General features: G+C 36.4%; 1 protein-coding gene across 12 annotated transcripts in view; it reads left to right on the top strand.

Moving 5' to 3' along the window:
* Positions 1 to 20,453, top strand: part of MYO9A (myosin IXA) — a 305,854-nt gene that overhangs the window by 229,897 nt on the left and 55,504 nt on the right. For all 12 annotated transcript variants that reach the window (XM_032864954.1, XM_032864953.1, XM_032864959.1 and 9 more), the window contains 2 exons: positions 14,706 to 14,817; positions 17,285 to 17,346. In XM_032864954.1, the coding sequence (XP_032720845.1) occupies positions 14,706 to 14,817; positions 17,285 to 17,346 (174 nt within the window). The remainder of the gene's footprint in view (positions 1 to 14,705; positions 14,818 to 17,284; positions 17,347 to 20,453) is intronic.

The following is a 20,453-nucleotide window of genomic DNA, read 5'->3' as shown; positions in this document are numbered from 1 at the left end:
TTGAGGCATAATTGACATGAAACATTACTTTCAGGTATACAGCATGATCATTTAGTATTTGTATATGTTGTGAAATGATCACAATAAGTTCAGTTAACATCTATCACTATAGATAGTTATAAAAAATTATTTTCTTCTGATAGGACTTTTAAGACCTACTCTCTTAGCAACTTTCAAATATGTGATACGGTATTATTAACTATAGCCACCATATTCTACATTATACCCTCCTGACTTTTTTTTTTTCATTTTATTTTATTTTATTTTATTTTATTTTATTTTATTTTGTTTCTTTTCAGTGTTCTAAAATTCCTTGTTTATATACCACACCTAGTGCTCCATGCAATATGTTCCTTCCATAATAACCCACCACCAGGCTCACCCAACCCCAACCCCTCTCCCCTCCAGAACTCTTAGTTTGTTTCTCAGAGTCCACAGTCTCTCATGGTTTGTCTTCCCCTCCGATTTCCCCCAACTCACTTCTCCTCTCCATCTCCCAGTGTCTTCCCTGTTATTCCTTATGCTCCACAAGTAAGTGGAACCATATAATAATTGAATCTCTCTGCTTGACTTATTTCACTCAGCATGATCTCTTTTAGTTCCGTCCATGTTGATAAAAAAGTTGGGTATTCATCCTTTCTGATGGAGGCATAATACTGCATTGTATATATGGACCATATCTTCTTTATCCATTCATCCGTTGAAGGGCATCTTGATTCTTTCCACAGTTTGGCAACTGTGGCCATTGCTGCTATGAACATGGGGGTACAGATGGCCCTTCTTTTCACTGCATCTTTATCTTTGGGGTAAATACCCAGTAGTACAATTGCAGGGTCATAGGGTAGCTCTGTTTTCAATTTCTTAAGGAATCTCCATACTGTTTTCCAAAGTGGCTGCACCAACTTGCATTCCCACCAACAGTGTTTAAGAGGGTTCCCCTTTCTCCACATCCTCTCCAACACATGTTGTTTCCTGTCTTGTTAATTTTGGCCATTTTAACTGGTGTAAGGTGGTATCTCAATGTGTTGTTGTTTTTTTAAGATTTTATTTATTTATTTGACAGATCACAAGTAGGCAGAGAGGCAGGCAGAGAGAGAGGGGGAAGCAGGCTCCCTGCTGAGCAGAGAGCCTGCTGTGGGGCTTGATTCCAGGACCCTGAGATCATGACCTGAGCCAAAGGCAGAGGCTTTAACCCATTGAGCCACCCAGGCGCCCCTCAATGTAGTTTTGATTTGAATCTCCCTGATTGCTAATGGTGATGAACATTTTTTCATGTGTCTGTTAGCCATTTGTATGTCTTCTTTGGAGAAGTATCTGTTGTATCTTCTGCCCATTTTTTGACATGATTATCTGTTTTGTGTATACTGAGTTGTGGAGTTCTTTCTAGATCTTGGGTATCAGCCCTTTGTCTGTAGTGTCATTTGTGAATATCTTCTCCCATTCTGGGGTTGCCTCTTTGTTTTGTTGACTGTTTCCTTTGCTGTGAAGAAGCTTTTGATCTTGATAAAGTCCCAAAAGTTCATTTTTGCTTTTGTTTCCTTTGCTTCTGGAGACACATCTTGAAAGAAGTTGCTGTGGCCAATGTCAGAGAGGTTACTGCCTATGTTCTCCTCTAGGATTTTGATAGATTCCTGCCTTATGTTGAGGTCTTTTATCCATTTCGAGTTTATCTTTGTGTATGGTGTAAGAGAATGGTTGAGTTTCATTCTTCTACATATAGCTGTCCAATTTTCCCAGCACCATTTATTGAAGAGACTTTTTTCCACTGTATATTTTTTCCTGCTTTGTCAAAGATTATTTGACTACAGAGTTGAGGGTCCTTATCTGGGCTCTCTACTCTGTTCCCCTGGTCTATGTGTCTGTTTTTGTGCCAGTACCATGCTGTCTTGGTGATCACAGCTTTGTAGTAAAGCTTGAAATCAGGCAACGTGATGCCCCCAGTTTTTGTTTGTTTGTTTGTTTGTTTGTTTTCAAAATATCCTTAGCAATTTGGGGTCTCTTCTGGTTCCAAACAAGTTTTAGGATTGTTTGTTCCAGTTCTTTTAAAAATGCCGGTGGAATTTTGGTCGGGATGGCATTGAAAGTATAGATTGCTCTAGGCAGTATAGACATTTTAACAATATTTATACTTCCAATCCATGAGCATGGGATGCTTTTCCATCTTTTTGTGTCTTCTTCAATTTCTTTCATGAGTGTTTTGTAGTTTGAGTACAGATCCTTTACCTCTTTGGTTAGGTTTATTCCCAGGTATCTTACCATTCTTGGTGCTATAGTAAATGCAATCGATTCTCTCATTTCCCTTTTCTATATTTTCATTGTTAGGGTATAAGAAAGCAACTGATTTCTGTACATTGATTTTATATCCTGCCACCTTACTGAATTGCTGTATGAGTTCTAGTAGTTTGGGGGTGGACTCTTGGGTTTTCCATATAAAGTATCATGTCATCTGCAAAGAGAGTTTGATGTCTTCATTGCCAATTTGAATACATTTTATTTCTTTTTGTTGTCTGATTACTGTTGCTAGGACTTCTAGTACTATGTTGAACAACAGTGGCGGGAGTGGACATCCTTGTCATATTCCTGATTTCAAAGGGAAGGCTGTCAGCTTTTCCTCATTGAGGATGATAACTGCTGTGGGTTTTTCATAGATAGATTTTATAAAGTTGAGGAATGTCCCCTCTATCCCTGTATATTAATCGTTTTAATCAGGAACAGATGCTGTATCTTGTCAAATGCTTTTTCTGCATTAATTGAGAGGACCATGTGGTTCTCTCTTCTCTTATTGATTTGTTCTATCACATTGATTGATTTGCAAATGTTGAACCACCCTTGCATCCCATGGATAAATCTCACCTGGTCATGGTGGATAATCTTTTTAATGTACTCTTGGATCCTGTTAGCATAGGATCTTGTTGAGAATCTTAGCATCCAAATTCATCAGGGATAGTGGTCTGAAGTTCTGCTTTTTGGTGGGGTCTTTGCCTGGTTTGGGGATCAGGGTAATGCTGGCTTCATAAAAAGAGTCTGGAAGTTTTCCTTATGATTCAATATTTGAAACAGCTTCAGGAGAATAGGTATTGTTTCTTCTTTGAAAGTTTCGTAGAATTCCTTAGGGAATCCATCAGGTCCTGGGCTCTTGTTTTTTGGGAGGTTTTTGATCGCTGCTTCAATCTTGTTACTAGATATTGGTCTATTCCAGTTGTCAATTTCTTCCTGATTCAGCTTTGAAAGTTTATAGGTTTCTAGGAATGCATCCATTTCATCTTGGTTGCTTAACTGATTGGCATATAACTGTTGATAATAATTTCTGATGACTCTTTCTGTTTCCTTGGTGTTAGTCCTGATCTCTCCTTTTTCATTCATAATTTTATTAACTTGGGTCCTCTCTCTTTTCTTTTGGGTTAGTTTGGCCAATGGTTTATTGATCTTACTGATTCTTTGAAAAAAACCAGCTTCTAGTTTGGTTGATGTGTTCTACTGTATCTCTGGTTTCTATCTCATAGATCTCTGCTCTAATCTTGATTATTTCCCTTTTTGTATGTGGGGTTGGCTTAATTTGTTGTTGATTCTCCAGTTCTTTAGGATGAAAGAGAGCTGGTGTATTCTTGATTTTTCAGTTTTTTTGAGGGAGGCTTGGATGGCTATGTATTTCCCCCCTTAGACTTCCTTTGCTGTATCCTATAGGTTTTGGACCAAAGTGTCTTCATTCTCATTGGTTTCCATGAATTGTTTAAGTTCTTCTTTGATTTTCTGGTTGATCCAAACATTCTTAAGCAGGGTGGTCTTTGGCTTCCAAGTGTTTGGATTCCTTCCAAACTTTTTCCTGTGGTTGAGTTCCAGTTTCAAAGCATTGTGGTCTGAGAATATGCAGGGAATAAATTCAAACAAGGACTTCACAGGCAACATGATGTCAATAAAAAGGTATCTTTCCTTTTTTTTTTTTTTTTTTGTAGTCCAGATATTTTATTTTAGATTTCCATCTAGGGTGCATTATGACACGCCACATGAAAGTCAAATCGTCCATGTAAAATGGAAAAAGGTATCTTTCAATAATCATTCTCAACGTGAACAGCCTAAATGCTCCCATAAAACCGCACAGGGTTGCAGATTGGATAAAACAACAGGACCTGTCCATATGTTGTCTACAGGAGACACATTTTGAACCTAAGGATACATCCAGACTGAAACCGAAGGGATGGAAAAGCATCTTTCATGCCAGTGGTCCTCAAAAGAAAGCTGAGGTAGTGATTCTCATATCAAATAAATTAGATTTTAAACTAAAGACTGTAGTCAGAGTACAGAAGGACACTACATCACTCTTAAAGTGTCTGTCCACCAAGAAGATCTAACAATTGTACATATTTATGCCCCCAATACGGAAGCAGCAAACTACATAAGACAACTGTTAATCAAGATAAAGAGTCATATTGATATGAATACATTAACAGTAGGGGATCTTAACATGCCACTCTCAGTAATAGACAGATCATCCAAGCAGAAAATCAATAAAGGAACAAGAGTATTGAATGACACATTGGACCAGATGGACCTCTTAGATACATACAGAACATTCCACCCTAAAACAACAGAACACTCATTCTTCTCAAGCACACATGGGACTTTCTCCAGAATAGACCACATACTGGGTCACAAATCACGGCTCAGCCGATGCTGACATAATTATTTTATAACTGGAAGTTTGTGCAACCTTCCCTACTATATATACATACATTTTAAAGATTTTATTTATTTGACCAAGAGAGATCACAAATAGGCAGAGAGGCAGGCAGAGAAAGTGGGGGAAAGCAGGCTCCCTACTGAGCAGAGAGCCCGATGCGGGGTTCGATCCCAGGACCCCGGGATCATGACCTGAGCCGAAGGCAGAGGCTTTAACCCACTGAGCCACCCAGGCGCCCCTACAATATATTTTAATAACAGGCGATGTTGCTAGTATTCATCAATACTATTCTCGGTCTGGTTCTCTTTTGTCAGCATAATCTCTTAAGTTTTTAACTAGTTTTTATTTTTAATTCAGGAATTCATATAAACATAATGATAATTCATTATAAAGTAAACCTCTTTTCCCAGCCCTTCTTCCTAGAGATAACCACTGCAACCAGTTTTGTTTTGTTTTTTTTTTAATTCCAGAAATAACTGGTGCCTTTATAAGCGTTTAAGTGTATATATATTCTCCTTCCTTTTTTAGGATATTCTGAGTAGAATTGTTTTTTTTTATTTTGTTTATAGTTGACTTTCTATAGAAATGTAAATTTGTCAGTTGCTTTTTTTATGTTTGAGGTTTTTATCTTTCTTAGACAAATAATTATATTATTATTACAATACTTGTACTTTTTCCATGCCTTTCACTCTTACATTTATTGTTTGATTTGTTTCCTTTAAAAATAGTAATCATCTGGAATCTATTTTAGTCTCAAGTAAGAAAAGGATCAAAGTCTGATTTATTTTTAAAAGCATGTCTATTGTCTGAACACTGTTGATGGATACATTTCTTTTTCACTGAAATACTGCTTTTATAATATACTTGATTCCACATGTATTTGGATTTAACTTTGAATTTCCTATTTTTATTCATTGATCTATGTATACATCAAATCTCTTAAATTACTTTTATCAAATACATGTACACGTATACCCCCATAAACACATGACTCTAACAGACTTGAAGGCTGTTCTTTTTGTGTACTTAAGTTTATATTTTAATTCCAATTAGTTAACATACAGTATTACATTAGTTTCAGGTGTACAGTATAGTGGTTCAACACCCATACAATACCATGTGCTCATCACAATGCACTTTTTAATCCCCATCACCTATTTAGTCCAACTGCCACCACCCTCTCCTCCAGTAAACCACCAGTTTGTTCTCTATAGTTAGGAGTCTTTTTCTTGGTTTTCCACTTCCTCTTTGTTTTTCCTTTGCTCATTTGTTTTATCTTAAATTCAGCATGTGGGTGAAATCATATGATATTTGTTTTTCTCTGACTGACCTACTTTGCTTGGCATAATACCCTCTAGCTCCGTCCATATTGTTGCAAATGGCAACATTTCATTCTTTTTTATGGCTGCATAAAAACTGCATCTTCTTTACCTGTTCATCAGTGGATGGACATTTGGGCTCTTTCCATAATTTGGCTGTTGGCTGATTCCAATAACATCGGTGTGCATGTATCCTTATGGATTATTATTTTTGTATAGTGCAATTGCTGGATCACTGGGTAGCTCTATTTTTAACTTTTTGAGAAACCTCCATACTGTTTTCCAGAGTGATTGCACCAGTTTCCATTGCCACCAACAGTATAAGAGGGTTCCCCTCTCTGTGCATTCTTGCCTGCACCTCTTATTTCCTGCATTGTTCATTTTAGCCATTCTTAACAGGTGTGAGGTAATATCTCCTTGTAGCTTTGATTTCTATTTCTCTGATGATCAGTGATGATGAGCGCCTTTTCATGTGTCTGTTAGCCATCTACATGTCTTCTTTGGAAAAATATATCTATTTATATCTTCTACCCATTTTTTAACCGGATTATTTGTTTTTCAGGTGTTCAGTTTTAGTAAATTCTTTATGTATTTTCAACACTAATCTTTTTTTTTTTTAAGATTTTATTTATTTATTTATTTGACAGACAGAGATCACAAGTAGGCAGAGAGAGAGGGAGAAGCAGGCTTTCTGCCGAGCAGAGAGCCTGATGCGGGGCCCAATCCCAGGACCCTGAGATCATGACCTGAGCTGAAGGCAGAGGCTCAACCCACTGAGCCACCCAAGCCCCCCAGGTCTCAATCTCTCGGTCTGCATCTCAGCCAGCAGGGATAGGGAAAAGGCAACAGAGCCCATAACTCTAGGCATGAGCTACAAATGGCACACACCACTTATATTCACATTTCATTGTCCAGAACCACTCATGTGGCTGTTCATAGATGCTAAAGAAGCTGCAACATGTAAACTTTAGATAGACAGGCATGTGACTAGCTAGAGCTTTGCAACTCTGTATTAAAATAAATTCTATCTAATGGATATTGTTAGCATTCTTTTCTACAAGCAAGTACTTATTCTAGTTCCTAACAGATGGTTAGCATCTATGAATATTTAATTGAATGAATGAATGAATGCATGAGTGATTGGAAAGTGCTGCATGGTCTCCCCTGTGCTCTTGTCCAGCATTATTTCTCACTATTCTCTGCTTGTCTTCTCACTGACCTAGACCAGTTCTTCTTGTTTCATTTTCATTTCTTTCCCATTCCTCTCCCTTCTCTCCAGTACCCCTCCCATCCTTCTCCTCTACCCTGCCCTCTTTTCATTCTGACATAATTATAGTTACAGAAAATTTGCAGAAGTGAAAGAACCCTATGTGTCTTGACTCAGATTTATTCAGACTTCACCAATTGTCCCAATATTCTTTTTTGTATTCAGTTGTCATGCCTTCTTAAGCTATTTTAATCTAGAACAATTCCTCAGTCTTATGTTTCATTGCATTGACACTGTTGAGGAACATGTACCAGTTATTTGAAATTGTTCCTCAGTTTGAGTTTGTCTTATATTTATTCATGATTAGATTCAGGTTATGCATTTTGGGCATGGAATACCACAGAAGAGATGTTGTGTTTTTTCAGTGTTTGATATCAGGAGATGTGATATTTATCTGTCCCATTACATTTGATGTCAAAAAAAAAAAAAAAACAAAACCCTGCAAATTTACTGTTATTTTTCTTTGTAATTGATGAGTATCTTGTGGGAAGATACTCAAGACTGTGCAAATATTCTTATATTCCTTCAAACTCTCACCCACTAGTTTTAATATCCCTTGATGATTCTTGAGTAAATCAGTTATTACTGTGATGGTTGTCAAATAGTGTTTTTTAAAATCCCATCATTCATTCTATATTCATTAGTTGAATTTTTGCCATAAAGATTAGTTTTTCTTTCTAATTTATAGCCGCAAGAGACTCTCACTGAACAAATTTGTGACAGTTGGAGCATCGAAATAAAGGACAGGAAAAGGTTATAATCCATTGAATAAAATAAAAATCTGTGAGTCTATACTGATATAAGTAATTTCTTTTTGAAGAGTTTTTTCTAATAGATAATACATTTATATTATTAAAACATCTTTTAGAAAGTGTATATAGGAAGTCTAATGGGCCTTTTCTCCTCTTTGTCCTCTACAGATATATATTGTTGTTTGTTTCTTATTTGTCTTCCCAATGTTTCTTTATTCAGTATAAGAAATAAGGAGTATGCATATTTTCTCTTCTTTCTCACACAATATTTAGCGTATTATATAATAATATAATACTCTTTTGTTTGTTTTTATCATTGAGCAATATATTTAGGAAATCACTCTGTGTCTCTAGTAGACAATCTTTAAGAAGTCCTGCTTAAGGTTCTTGTCCCTAGTTATCCAGCCAAACACTAATCTAGGCACCGCAGCTGGAATTAAGATTGTTAATCACCTCACTGTTTTTAACATAAGTTTATCCTGGATTGTGCAGATGAGCCTAATAAAATCAGAGGAGGAATTCAGAAGAGTCAGAGAGATGTAGTTGAAGAAAGATGCAGTAGACACAGGTAGAAGAAGTCAGGGAAAGTAGAAGCATGAGAAGGATGCAGTCTGCTGTTGGTAGCTTTGAAGATGGAGAAAAGGGAACTGTTAGCAATGGAATGTGAATGGCCTATTAGAGGCTGAGAACAGCAACAGCCAGCTAACAGCCAGCTAACAGCCAGCAAGGAAACGGGACTTCCATTTTGCAACTGCATGGAACTGAATTTTGTCAACAATATGAATGAAATTGGAAATAGATTATTCTCCAGAGCTTCCTGAAAGGCACATAGCCCTGACAATATCGATTTTAGCTTGGTGAGAGTTGTGTCTGACTTCTAGCCTCCAAAACTGGGAGGTTATGAATGGGTGTTGTTTTAAACTGCCAAGTGTATGGTAAATTGTTACAACAACAATTAAAAACTAATGTGATAGTTGTGCCTAGAAATCTGTCTACTACTCCTTTCTGGACCCCGGGTTGTTTCTCTTCCATTAAAACAATAGTGGCATGAGGAATAACTCGTGTGTATGAGAGAGAATGGACAGGGAATCCTAGGATTGGAATTCTGGTCATAGATAATAGAGGGTCCTGCCTTTACTACCTGAAGGAGGAATTGCATTTCTCACTTTCAGCTATGAAAGTGGGTTGTTAAACTCTTAGATTTGCCAGTTTGATAGATGAGAAATATTGTATTGTTGGGTGCCCAATGTTGGGTCCCCCAGTAATGGGTCCATGGTCAAAGGAGCGACACTGATACAAAGCGAAGGTCAAGCAAAGCTTTATTTCACGCCAAGCATCAAGAATCAAACTGACCGTCAAACAGACTGGTCGGGGCTGCCCCTTACAGAGAGGGCGAGCCCTCCCTGCCTCACAGACTAACTTTTATAGAGCAAAGGCCATGTGGTTGGGCCTGGCCACACACAGGTGGTGATGAGATTATAACACACAGAGAAAGCTGCACAGTCATGCTAGGTCACACATAAGTGACCAATTGAATTACAGTTTAGCCTATAGTAGACATTTGAACTAGCCTATCACCTTGGTGATAAATTGGTGCCAAAAGGCAGGGCCCACACTCCTTGGTAGCTAGGGAGACAGTGTGCGCGCTTTACTGATGGGATGTCTCCACCTGACCCGACTCATCCTCGCATTCGGGCTGTCATCTCTACCTTACCTGACCCACCCTTGTATTTGGGCTTTGTTACCTGGGACTGGTTTCCCGGACTTGCTTTTAAGTAAGTTCCCCTTGGGTGGGAGGGGGGGAGGGCAGGATCAATTTAAATTTTACTGCATGAACAACAAAATGGCTGTTCAACCGAGGTGGGGCCGCTCTGGCTAAATAGGCCCTTACAGTATCTCCCTGTAGTTGTAGTTTGCTTTTCTCTTATTATCCTTGAGTTTGAGTATCTTCTTATGCTTCAGTACCATTTACATTTTCTTTTCCTGTAGCATATATATTTATGTGCATCGCTTGTTTTTTGTTGGGGTTTGGTCTTTCTCAATTTCTGGGGACTTCATGTATGAGGGAGATTACTTTTTGTCTGTGATAGGAGTTGTAAATGTTTCCCCAGTTTGTCAGTTGTCTCCCGATGCTGCCTTTTAATATTATTTACTATATAGAAAATTTTTTCTTTTATGAATTTAGACTTAACCAATCTTTTCTTTCATAGCCTCTGAATTTTGAGTCATAGACTCAAAATTTTCTTTCTCCTCATCTAAAAGTTATAAAGACATTTTCAGTTTTTTCTTCCAATACTTTAATGGTCACATTTTTTACATTTAAATTCTGATCTTTATGGAGTTAATCCTAATGTATTATATGATTTACAAATCTAATTTTACCTCTTACCAAACCCATCAGCATTTATTTAGAAGTCCAGCTGTACCTATCTACTTTGAGATGTCACCCTTTTTGCATTCTGATGTCTCCTTTATCTTGGATCTTTTTATCGTATTCCAGTGATTGATCTCAGTATTCATGAGCCAGTTCCACACTACTTTAACTATTGAGCTTTTATTATCTGGCTAGATCCTCCCTAGTTTTCTCCCCGGTCCCCTTTTTTAAAAGATTTTCTCTCTCTCAAGCTGAGGGGGAGGGGCAGCAGGAGAGGGAGAAGCAGACTCTCCTCTGAGCAGGGAGTCCCATGCAGGGCTCCATCCCAGGAACCAAAGACCATGACCTGAGCCACTCAAGTACCCTCCCCCTGCCTCCACTAATATTCTTTTTCAGATCTTTCCTAGCTATTTTTTACTTGTTTTTCCATATTAACTTTGAATTCAGTTGTCTGGTTTTATGAGAAGAAATCTAGTAGTACTTAGATTACCTTATATTTATTAATTAAGATACAGAGAACTGACTTCTTTATGATCTTGTATCTTTTCATTTGTGCAAGTCTATTTTTGTGTCCATTAAAAGGGCTTTAAAGCTTTTCATACATTATTTCATGCTGTATTTATTACTGGGTGTTTTATCTCAGCAGAGATAATTATTGTAGTTGACAGTATGGTATATATCCTTCTCTGCTTTTTCTGTACTTCTATAAACTATTCAATCTAGTAGTTTTCAAGGTGATATGCAGGAGTTTCTGGGATACTTTCAAGAATTTTGCAAAATTAAGGCTATTTTCATAGTAATAATGACATTATTTTCCTTTTTCACTGAGTTGAACAAATCAAGGTAGTTTCTCCAGATGGGAATGGGAAGTATGGTATAGCTGTATATAATGGTTTTCTAAAAAAAAACAAAACAAAACAAAACAAAAAAAACACAACACTTGTACAATGGAACTGTAAACTGATCTAGTTTTAAAGAACTTCTAAAATTTTTAAAAACTGTGACAAAATTCATATGACCTAGAATTCACCATTTCAACCATTTTAAGTATATATACTTGGGTGGGTTTTAGTATATTGACTATATTGGGCAACTACCACCACTATATAATTCTAGAACATGTTCATCACCTGCAGAAGAAAGTCCGTATTCATTAAGTGTCATTCCTGTTCTCTTTTCCTCCAGTCCTGAAAACCACCAATCACTTTCTGTCTCAATGGATTTGCCTTTTAAGGACATTTCATATTGGTAAAAAAAAAAAAAAAATCATAAAATATTGTCCTTTGTATGTGCCTTCTTTCACTTAGCATACTGTTCTCAGGATTCACTCATGTTGTAGCATGTGTAGTATTTCATTCCTTTTTATAACCAACTACTACTATTCCACTGTATAGATATACTTCATTTTATTTACCCATTGGTCAGTTTATGGACTTTGGGGTTTTTCCACTTTTTGACTGTTTGGAGTAATGCTGCTATGAACATTTGTGTACAAATTTTTATATCAATCTGTGTGTCTAGCAACTTTTTTCATAGAATATCACTTTTACTTTATTGAAAAGGCTATACTCATTCAGACTTTGGTACTTGGCAAACATTTTTGAAAATGAATTAAGTGACTTGTCACTTCAAGGAAAATACCTAACAGTATTTGTTAACAGTTGTAAAGTTTAAGCTTGCAAGCAAAAATCAGAATTGTAAAAACTTGTGAATGTGGCAATTTTCCAGTAAAGAATTTTCTTTTTTTTTTTAAGATTTTATTTATTTATTTAACAGACAGAGATCACAAATAGGCAGAGAGGCAGGCAGAGAGAGAGGGAAGCGGGATCCCTGCTGAGCAGAGAGTCTGATGCAGGGCTCGATCCCAGGACCCTGGGATCATGACCTGAGCCAAAGGCAGCCACTTAACCAACCGAGCCACCAAGGCGCCCCCCAGTAAAGAATTTTCTGATGAGATTGGTGGTAATATGGAAGAATGTGACCTTTTGATAGCATATAATGAAGTGTGTCAACATTTGAAACAGTTCCATAACTCAGTGAACCAGTATTTTCCAGATCATCAATGCCTAACACCATAAAATCATGTATAGGTAAAATGTCCATTTGAAGTACAGGATAGATGAAAAGGTTTCTTTAAACAGTTCAAGGTAAATGTACTTCCAATGTAATTTATCCCTTCTGAGTATACAATTCAATGATTTTTAGTAAGTTTATACAGTCATAACCATCATCCAAGTCCAATTTTAGAACATTTGCATCATTATAAAAGGATTTTTTGGTACCAGTTTGCAGTCATTGCCCTTTACCATCCACACCCAGTTCTAGGCAAATGCTAATGTACTACCTGTTTCTATAGTTTTAATGTAGAATGGAATCCTATCAATGGAATCATAGAACGTGTAGTCTTTTGCTAATGGCTTCTTAGTATAATTTTTTTGAGGCTCATCCATGTTGTGTGTGTTTATCAGTAGTTTGGTTTTTTTTAGCACTTAAATACTATCCCATTGTATGGATATACCACATTTTATTTATCCTTTTATCATTTGTTGGGGTATTAGGGTCATTTCTATTTTTTGACAATTATGAATAATGCTGCTGTAAACATTCTTGTACAGGATTTTGTGTAGACGTACGTTTTCAGTTAGTTCTCTTAGTTATAAACCTAAGAGTGGAACTCCTGGTCATATGATAACTCTGTGTTTAACATTTTTGGAAACTACTTGTTTTCCAAGTGAGTGCACCATTTTACAATTCCATCTGCAATATCTGAGGGGTCTAGTCTCTCCACATCCTTACCAATAGATGTTGTTGTCTTTTTCATTATATGCATTCTAGTGGGCATGCAGTATTATCTCATCATGCATTTCCCAGATGACTAATAATTTTGAGCATCTTTTTGTGTGTTTGTTGGCCATTTATACTTCTTTGATAAACTGTTAGCTATTTTGTCCATTTTTTTAAAAAAAGATTTTTTTGTTTATTTGAGAGAGAGAAAAAGAGAGACCACAAGCAGGAGGAGGGGCAGAAGGAGGTCAATGTGGGATTCAGTTCTAGGACCCTGAGATCATGACCTGAGGTGAAGGCAGCTACTTAACCTACTGAGCCACCCGGGTGCCTCTGTTTTGTCCATTTTTAAATCAGTTTATCTTCTTGTTAATGAGTTACAACAGTTCTTCATATATTCTAGGTCGAAGTCCTTTATCAGAGAAACAATTTGCAAAGATATTCTCTGAGTCTGTAGCTTATCTTTATTTTTTTTAATGCTACTTCAATGTAAAAGTTGTACATTTTTGGACACCTGGGTGGCTCAGTTGGTTAAGCCACTGCCTTAGGCTCAGGTCATGATCCCAGGGTCCTGGAATCGAGTCCTGCATCAGGCTCCTCGCTCAGCAGGGAACCTGCTTCTCTCGCTGCCTCTGCCTGCCTCTCTGCCTGCTTGTGTGTACTCTCTCTCTCTTTCTGGCAAATAAATAAAATCTTTAAAAAAAAAAGTTGTACATTTTAATAAAGCTGGGAGAACAATGGATTTTATATTTTATATTTAAGTATATTTTATATTTAAATTTATTTTAAGAAGAGTTCCTTGGTGTGGTTTTAGATGCTATATTCTATATTTCAGTTAACCTTTAAGTTACCATTTGTAGAGTTTTGATGTTATATTATTAAATTATTATTAAATTGTCCATTTTCCAATTTTATGTCTGTCTGAAGGTAGATTTTCTTCATGTATTTCAAACTAAATTACATAGTGCCAACAGATTGAATGCAGAAGTGGCTATGAGAATCTAGGTTTCTTTCATTGAGCCAGACATAAAAGAGATGACAGAAGTATAAAACAATATCCCTTTTGTCACCACTTTAATTTAAACATACAGTTTTTTTTTTTATGAAAATGTACTTATGTTACCATGTAATGTGTTTAATGTTAATGTTAAATGAATTGGATAAATACTTAATTTGTTTTTATTTCTAATACAGTATATATCAATAGATATGACTCATATAAACTGAAGTTATTTGAGGACCATTTCTTTTATTATTTTACATGCTGATTCAGAGTCGCATAAGGCAGCTCTCTTATGTTTATATATGTTTATACAAGTTGTTCTTGTTTATCTGCAAGATTTTAGCTTTTTGAAAGCAGGGACCAAATGTATTGCTTTTATTTATTTTCTTAGTAGATCATGTTTATTCCTGGAATAAGTGTCCATTGAAGACTTAACAAGGGATTGAAGAATTTCCCATTGGCTGGCCACGTTAAGGACAGCATTTACTCTGTTGGCTTTAACATAAATAGCTATATTTTTTCATTCAGGTGGAAGAGCACAATGGTCACATCTTTAAGGCTACCCAGTATAGCATCCCTACATACTGTGAATACTGTTCTTCTTTGATATGGATAATGGACCGAGCCTCTGTTTGCAAATGTAAGTATGAGTGATTTTTTTTTTTTTTTAAGGAATTCATTGTAGCAATTGCAGACATTTCACCAAGAGCCTTCTTTTTGCTATAAAATCTTGTCACATCTGGCCAAACCCATGTAGTTTGTGAGATCCCCATATATCCATTCTTTGAAGCACAAAATAAAGTCCAGAGACTTGAACTGACTTCCCCAGGTTCCCAAGGGTCCCACTTTAAGCTTGTGACTAAGAAGGATCCTGTCTCTGCTCTCTGGACTTACAGCTAAGCAATTCTTCTAGAAGCTTTTTATCCACATCTAATAACCTGAGGACTCAGTTTGAGTTTCTCTGAAGCCAGAGGAAGAGCCGCTCTGAGGGAAGACACCTACCCTCTTACCATACTGTTACTGTATTTATTAGCCAGTATGAGTGATCTTTGAGGAGTTGTTTTAACCACTTGACACTTTTATTTTCTGAGTTTGCTCATATCTTTTTTAACATAAAGGAGTAATTACACTTCCTGATTCTTTAGCCTCCTCTCACTATACTCTTTCACCTACTCTCTGTAGCCAAATCAGGTATTTTGGTGGTATTTGCTCATTGTACTTGCAGCTTACTTTATCAGAAATGCCCTTCTCCCAGATATTAGTTTTACTATTTAGTTAATCTATGTCTCCTCTCAAATGTTACCTCTTAGAGAACTCTTTCCTTACTGTCCTATCTAAAATGCCATTTGGTCCCCTAATTCTCTGTCCCCTTACTCAACTTAATAGTCTTCATAGCACTATCACTACTCAAAACTATATTAAGTATTTGTTTGTTTTCTTGTTGTCAGTCTGTCCACTAGAACGTATACTGTATAAGGTCAGGAAGCTTAATAATTGTTTCTTCTCGGGCGCCTGGGTGGCTCAGTGGGTTAAGCCGCTGCCTTCGGCTCAGGTCATGATCTCAGGGTTCTGGGATCGAGTCCCGCATGGGGCTCTCTGCGCAGCAGGGAGCCTGCTTCCCTCTCTCTCTCTCTCTGCCTGCCTCTGTCTACTGTGATATCTCTCTGTCAAATAAATAAATAAAATCTTTAAAAAAAAAAAAATTGTTTCTTCTCTATCACCAGTGCCTAGAACAGTTTTGGTATTAGAAGTTTTGATAAGTTTTTACTGGGTAGATGAGTGGATGAATTAATGAAAAAATTATTAAATTATAACCAAAAGGATACTTTTTTCTATTGTAATCTTTTCATTAGAATGTATAAGTCCTAGAATGTGAGTTGAGACTTTTTTTTTAGGTCACCTTGGTTCCGGCTTACAGAGGACCTTTAGCTTCTACTATGCCATACATCTACACTGGTGCTTTCAGTAATTCTGTGAGGTTTTCCTTACTAGTGGGCCAGAATTGAATGAATGAAGTATTAGGAAGGGTTTGCCCAGTAGGACAAGGATGAATGTCATGTTTACCATAGTGAAATCACCACTATTGCTAGATATGTTTACTTGTTCTATCATTCAACAGTGGTTTCTTTTTTTGTTTTATTATTTATCTAACAAATTATAGTGAGAGCCAAATAGGAAGTAGTTTGCCATTAACTTGACTGTTCAATGTTAGTTTGAATCTTGTAGGTTTGGCATAACTTTCTCTGTGTTTTGAAACTGAAGATGTAAAAAATCTGTTTTTTTATGACTTGGGTGGGCTTGGTTTGATTTGGTAATAGAATTAACTAACTTTCATTGTGATTATACTGGTGATTTCATCAGCAGAATGATAAGGCCCTTCCTTTCAGCCTTGAAAACCCGAGTTATACTTTAGAAGCTCAAGAAGGATATTAAAGTGTTGATATCCACGAGCTAGAGCTGGTATAGCAAAATGACTTAGTTCAAATATATTTCAGTATTCTCCTTTCACTGCTGCTTCCCACCTATCAACTGCCTAGCCACCATGTTCTCTGCTGCTCCAAGGAATAATTTTTCTTCTGAACATTTTCTTTATTTTGTCTTCCCAGTCACAACTGATATTGTTTATGTTCTGGTTTCTTAGAGCTCTTCTATTTTAATGTGTACCTTGTTTTCATTTCAGTAAGGGTCTTTGGCAGTAATGCCTTTCTTACCCATTGGAATGATTCTTAATAGGTATTTCTTGCACATGAACAGATTGTAGAACAGGCACATTAGGGGAGCATAAAGACTAATTTGTAAGTCAAGCCAGAAAGAAAGTATTCTGTAGGAATATAGTGGGAGCAGGGGGAGGAGCAGGCAGTCTTGAAAGATTCAAATTTTTTTCATAGACAGTAGTTAGAAATTTTAGGCATGTTTTTCAACTTCATTCTTCTAAATAAAATGGGTTAAGTCCTTTTTTATTCTAATGCCCTACCAAGTATGTATATATTACAGTAGTATCAGATGTTAAAAAAAATTTATGTCCAAAATAAAGTTGTAAACTTTCTAAGTTCTTGTCTTTCATGTACAGACTTCCTAAAGTGCTGCATTCTTACCATGTTTTTCAGTATGCAAATATGCTTGCCATAAGAAATGCTGTCTGAAAACCACAGCCAAGTGCTCTAAAAAGGTAAGAAATTATCACCTATTAGTAATAAATAACAGATCTGTTGATCTTTTCTGCCTTGTGAAAGAAATCAAGTCCTCATTGATGGTTTTATAGAGTGGTGATTTTCAAATTTTTTTGACCACAAATTACAGAAATAGTTTATGTCATGATCCAGCATGCATATATATATATATATGAACAGTTTTGGTGTATATATATATATATATATTATATATATATATTTTTGTATAATTGAGTTGATTTTTCTGGAACTATATTTACCTTTACTACTTGGGAGAGCTACTAAACTGGTTTCACTGCTGACAGTTTATTAAAACACTGCTTTTAAAGATTTCCTACTTCATTAAATACTCATAAGTCTTCCTAGAAATTGTTTTGAAAGTGGTAGGCTGTAACTAAAGAGTTTAACATGAATAGCAAAATCCACCAGCCCATTGGTGTTTTTACATATTTCTACTTGGATACACAGACAGAGATCTAAAAGATACTAAACATGTACTCTAATACTTTATGTTCAAGGAAGCAATGATTTTTGAAAGATTTCAGGCTTATATTGATAAATAATCATATTTTTTAACTTATTAGTCATATACTGACAGTCGTGACAATGTTATGCAAATCTGAACTATAATATAAATGTGTGTGTGTGTTGTTTATAGTCCATGTACAGAATTTGTATCTGTTCCAAATTAGTAGACAAATTATGACAAGGTACACCGAGAAATTTTATTCAAGGCTTAAAATACAATGAAGGTGGGACGTTTGCTTCCAGCTAAGTTGGAATAGCTTGTGAGAGACTAATATCTATGCTGAGAACATCTGAAGAAAATGTTGCTGCATATCAGAGAGCTGCCCAGGCAGATTGGGCTCTTGGGGTATAGATCTAGGAGAGAAGATAATTGCAGAGTGGTGAATCTATGTCTGTGAGATGTTTTTTTGTCCTAGTGGGAATTTGTCAGTATTGCTGTAGGACAAGAAACCAAGGTTCTGGGTAGAGGGCCTACATTCAAGAATTAAAGAAGTCAGCAAAACTTTCAGGAATCTCATAGAGCTATGGAGACAAAAGTTGGAGTTTGGGATTGCCAGGACTTGAGGGATCATGATTCAGACATAACCCTGAAATTTAGAGGGCATTCTCTCAAGACATTTTCTGAATTCTTAAGCTGCATGGGGTAAAATGCTAAGAAGCTAAATAGGAAAAAAAGATTAGATTTTTCTGTAGTTTCACATTACCAAGGAAAGAAAAATTGGAGTTGTAATGATCCACCTTTAAACAGGGATCCTAATGAATACCCTACACTCTCAGTGAGACCTCTTAAGATCTGTACTCTAGGAAAGGGAGTGAATCATTGATAGGCAGGACTTTATAAAACCTGAAAACTAGCTTTGAGGCAGTCCATGATTAGATTAAAACAATTCATTCCTTAATTTGGCTACCAAGAGAGGATCGGGTGAATCCTCTCCTAAGAGAGAACATCATCCAAAGCTTTATAATTTGTTTATATATAATTTCAGATATTAAGAAATGAGACCGAGAAAAGAACAAATAGACAATATCAATAGACTCATAGATGACCCAGTTGCTGAATTATCAGACATGTACTTAAAATATTTTTAACTAATATGTTGAAATAATAGATAAAAAGAAAATGTCTTTTTTATCAAAAAATGGAAAATACACATTTAAAACTGAGGCAAATGGAGATTCTAGAAATAAAAAATGCAGTTGGAATTATAAGTTCAAAAAATGGGCTTAACAGCATATTGGTCATAGGAGAAGAGAAGATTGGTAAACTGAAAGATAAGTTAGTAGAAATATCCAACACAGAGAGCAAAAAAAAAAAAAAATAGGGAAATATAGAAATAAACATGACATACAGGAAAGGATGAAAGGTTCTTAAATGTGTGTAATAGAAGTTTAAGAAGAAAGGAAGGACAATGAGGGAAAAGCAGCATTTTAAGAGATAAGGCCCAACACATCAAGTCATAGGTTCATGAACCATTTTTAACCTAAAATGGGCTATATACAAAGAAAGCCACACCAGATAAACAATGCTCCAAATGAAAGAAAAAGAAACTTCTTAAAAATAGTCAAAGGGGGGAAGAAACAGTGCTAAAGGAGCAGTGACAAAGACTGACAACTGACTTCTTGACAGAAGTGATGGAAGCCAAAAGATAGTGGCCTGGTATATTTTAAGTGTTTTAAGAAAATAAAGCTCAGAATTCTGTACCCAGTGACAATAGCTTCAAAAGTGAAAATGATGTGAAGACATTTCCAAACAGAGATGCAAAATTTGTCATCAGCTGACCTGCTCTAAAAGCCATACTAAAGGAAGTACTCCAGGCAGAAGGGGCATTATCTTGGACGGAAACAGAAATGTAGAAAAGAGTGAAGAGAAATGCAAAGAGTAAATAATATTTGTAGGGGTGCCTGGGTGGCTCAGTGGGTTGGAGCCCCTGCCTTCGGCTCAGGTCATGATCCCAGGGTCCTGGGGTCGAGCCCCACTTCGGGCTCTCTGCTCAGCAGGGAGGCTGCTTCCCTTCCTCTCTCTCTGCCTGCCTCTCTGCTTACTTGTGATCTCTGTCTGTCAAATAAATAAATAAAAATCTTTTTAAAAAATAAATAAAAATTTTAAAAAAATAACATTTGTAAATTTAAATAAATATTTACTAAAAACATAATGTCTTGTGGCACTTAAAATTTAGAGTTGACCCTTGAACAACAGAGGTTTGAACTGCATGGGGTCCATGTACATGGATTTTTTTTTTTATAAAAACAGTTCTATAAATGTATTTTCCTTTTTTTTTTTTTTTTACGATTTTATTTATTTATTTGACACAGAGAGAGAGAGAGAGAGAGATCCCAAGCAGGCAGAGAGGCAGGCAGAGAGAGAAAGAGGCAGAAGCAGGCTCCCTGCTGAGCAGAGAGCCCGATGTGGGGCTCCATTCCAGGACCCTGAGATCATGACCTGGGCTGAAGGCAGAGGCTTAACCCACTGAGCCACCCAGGTACCCCTCCTTTTGATTTTCTTAATAACATTTTCTTTTTTTTTTTTTTTAAGATGTTATTTATATATTTGACCGAGAGAGAGAGGTGTCACAAGTAG

Source organism: Lontra canadensis, unplaced genomic scaffold, assembly GCF_010015895.1.
Source record: "Lontra canadensis isolate GAN:19392208 unplaced genomic scaffold, GSC_riverotter_1.0 scaffold28, whole genome shotgun sequence".
Taxonomy (NCBI): domain Eukaryota; kingdom Metazoa; phylum Chordata; class Mammalia; order Carnivora; family Mustelidae; genus Lontra; species Lontra canadensis.
Note: the sequence above shows the minus strand (reverse complement) of the source record. Positions and strands in the feature narration are given on the sequence as shown.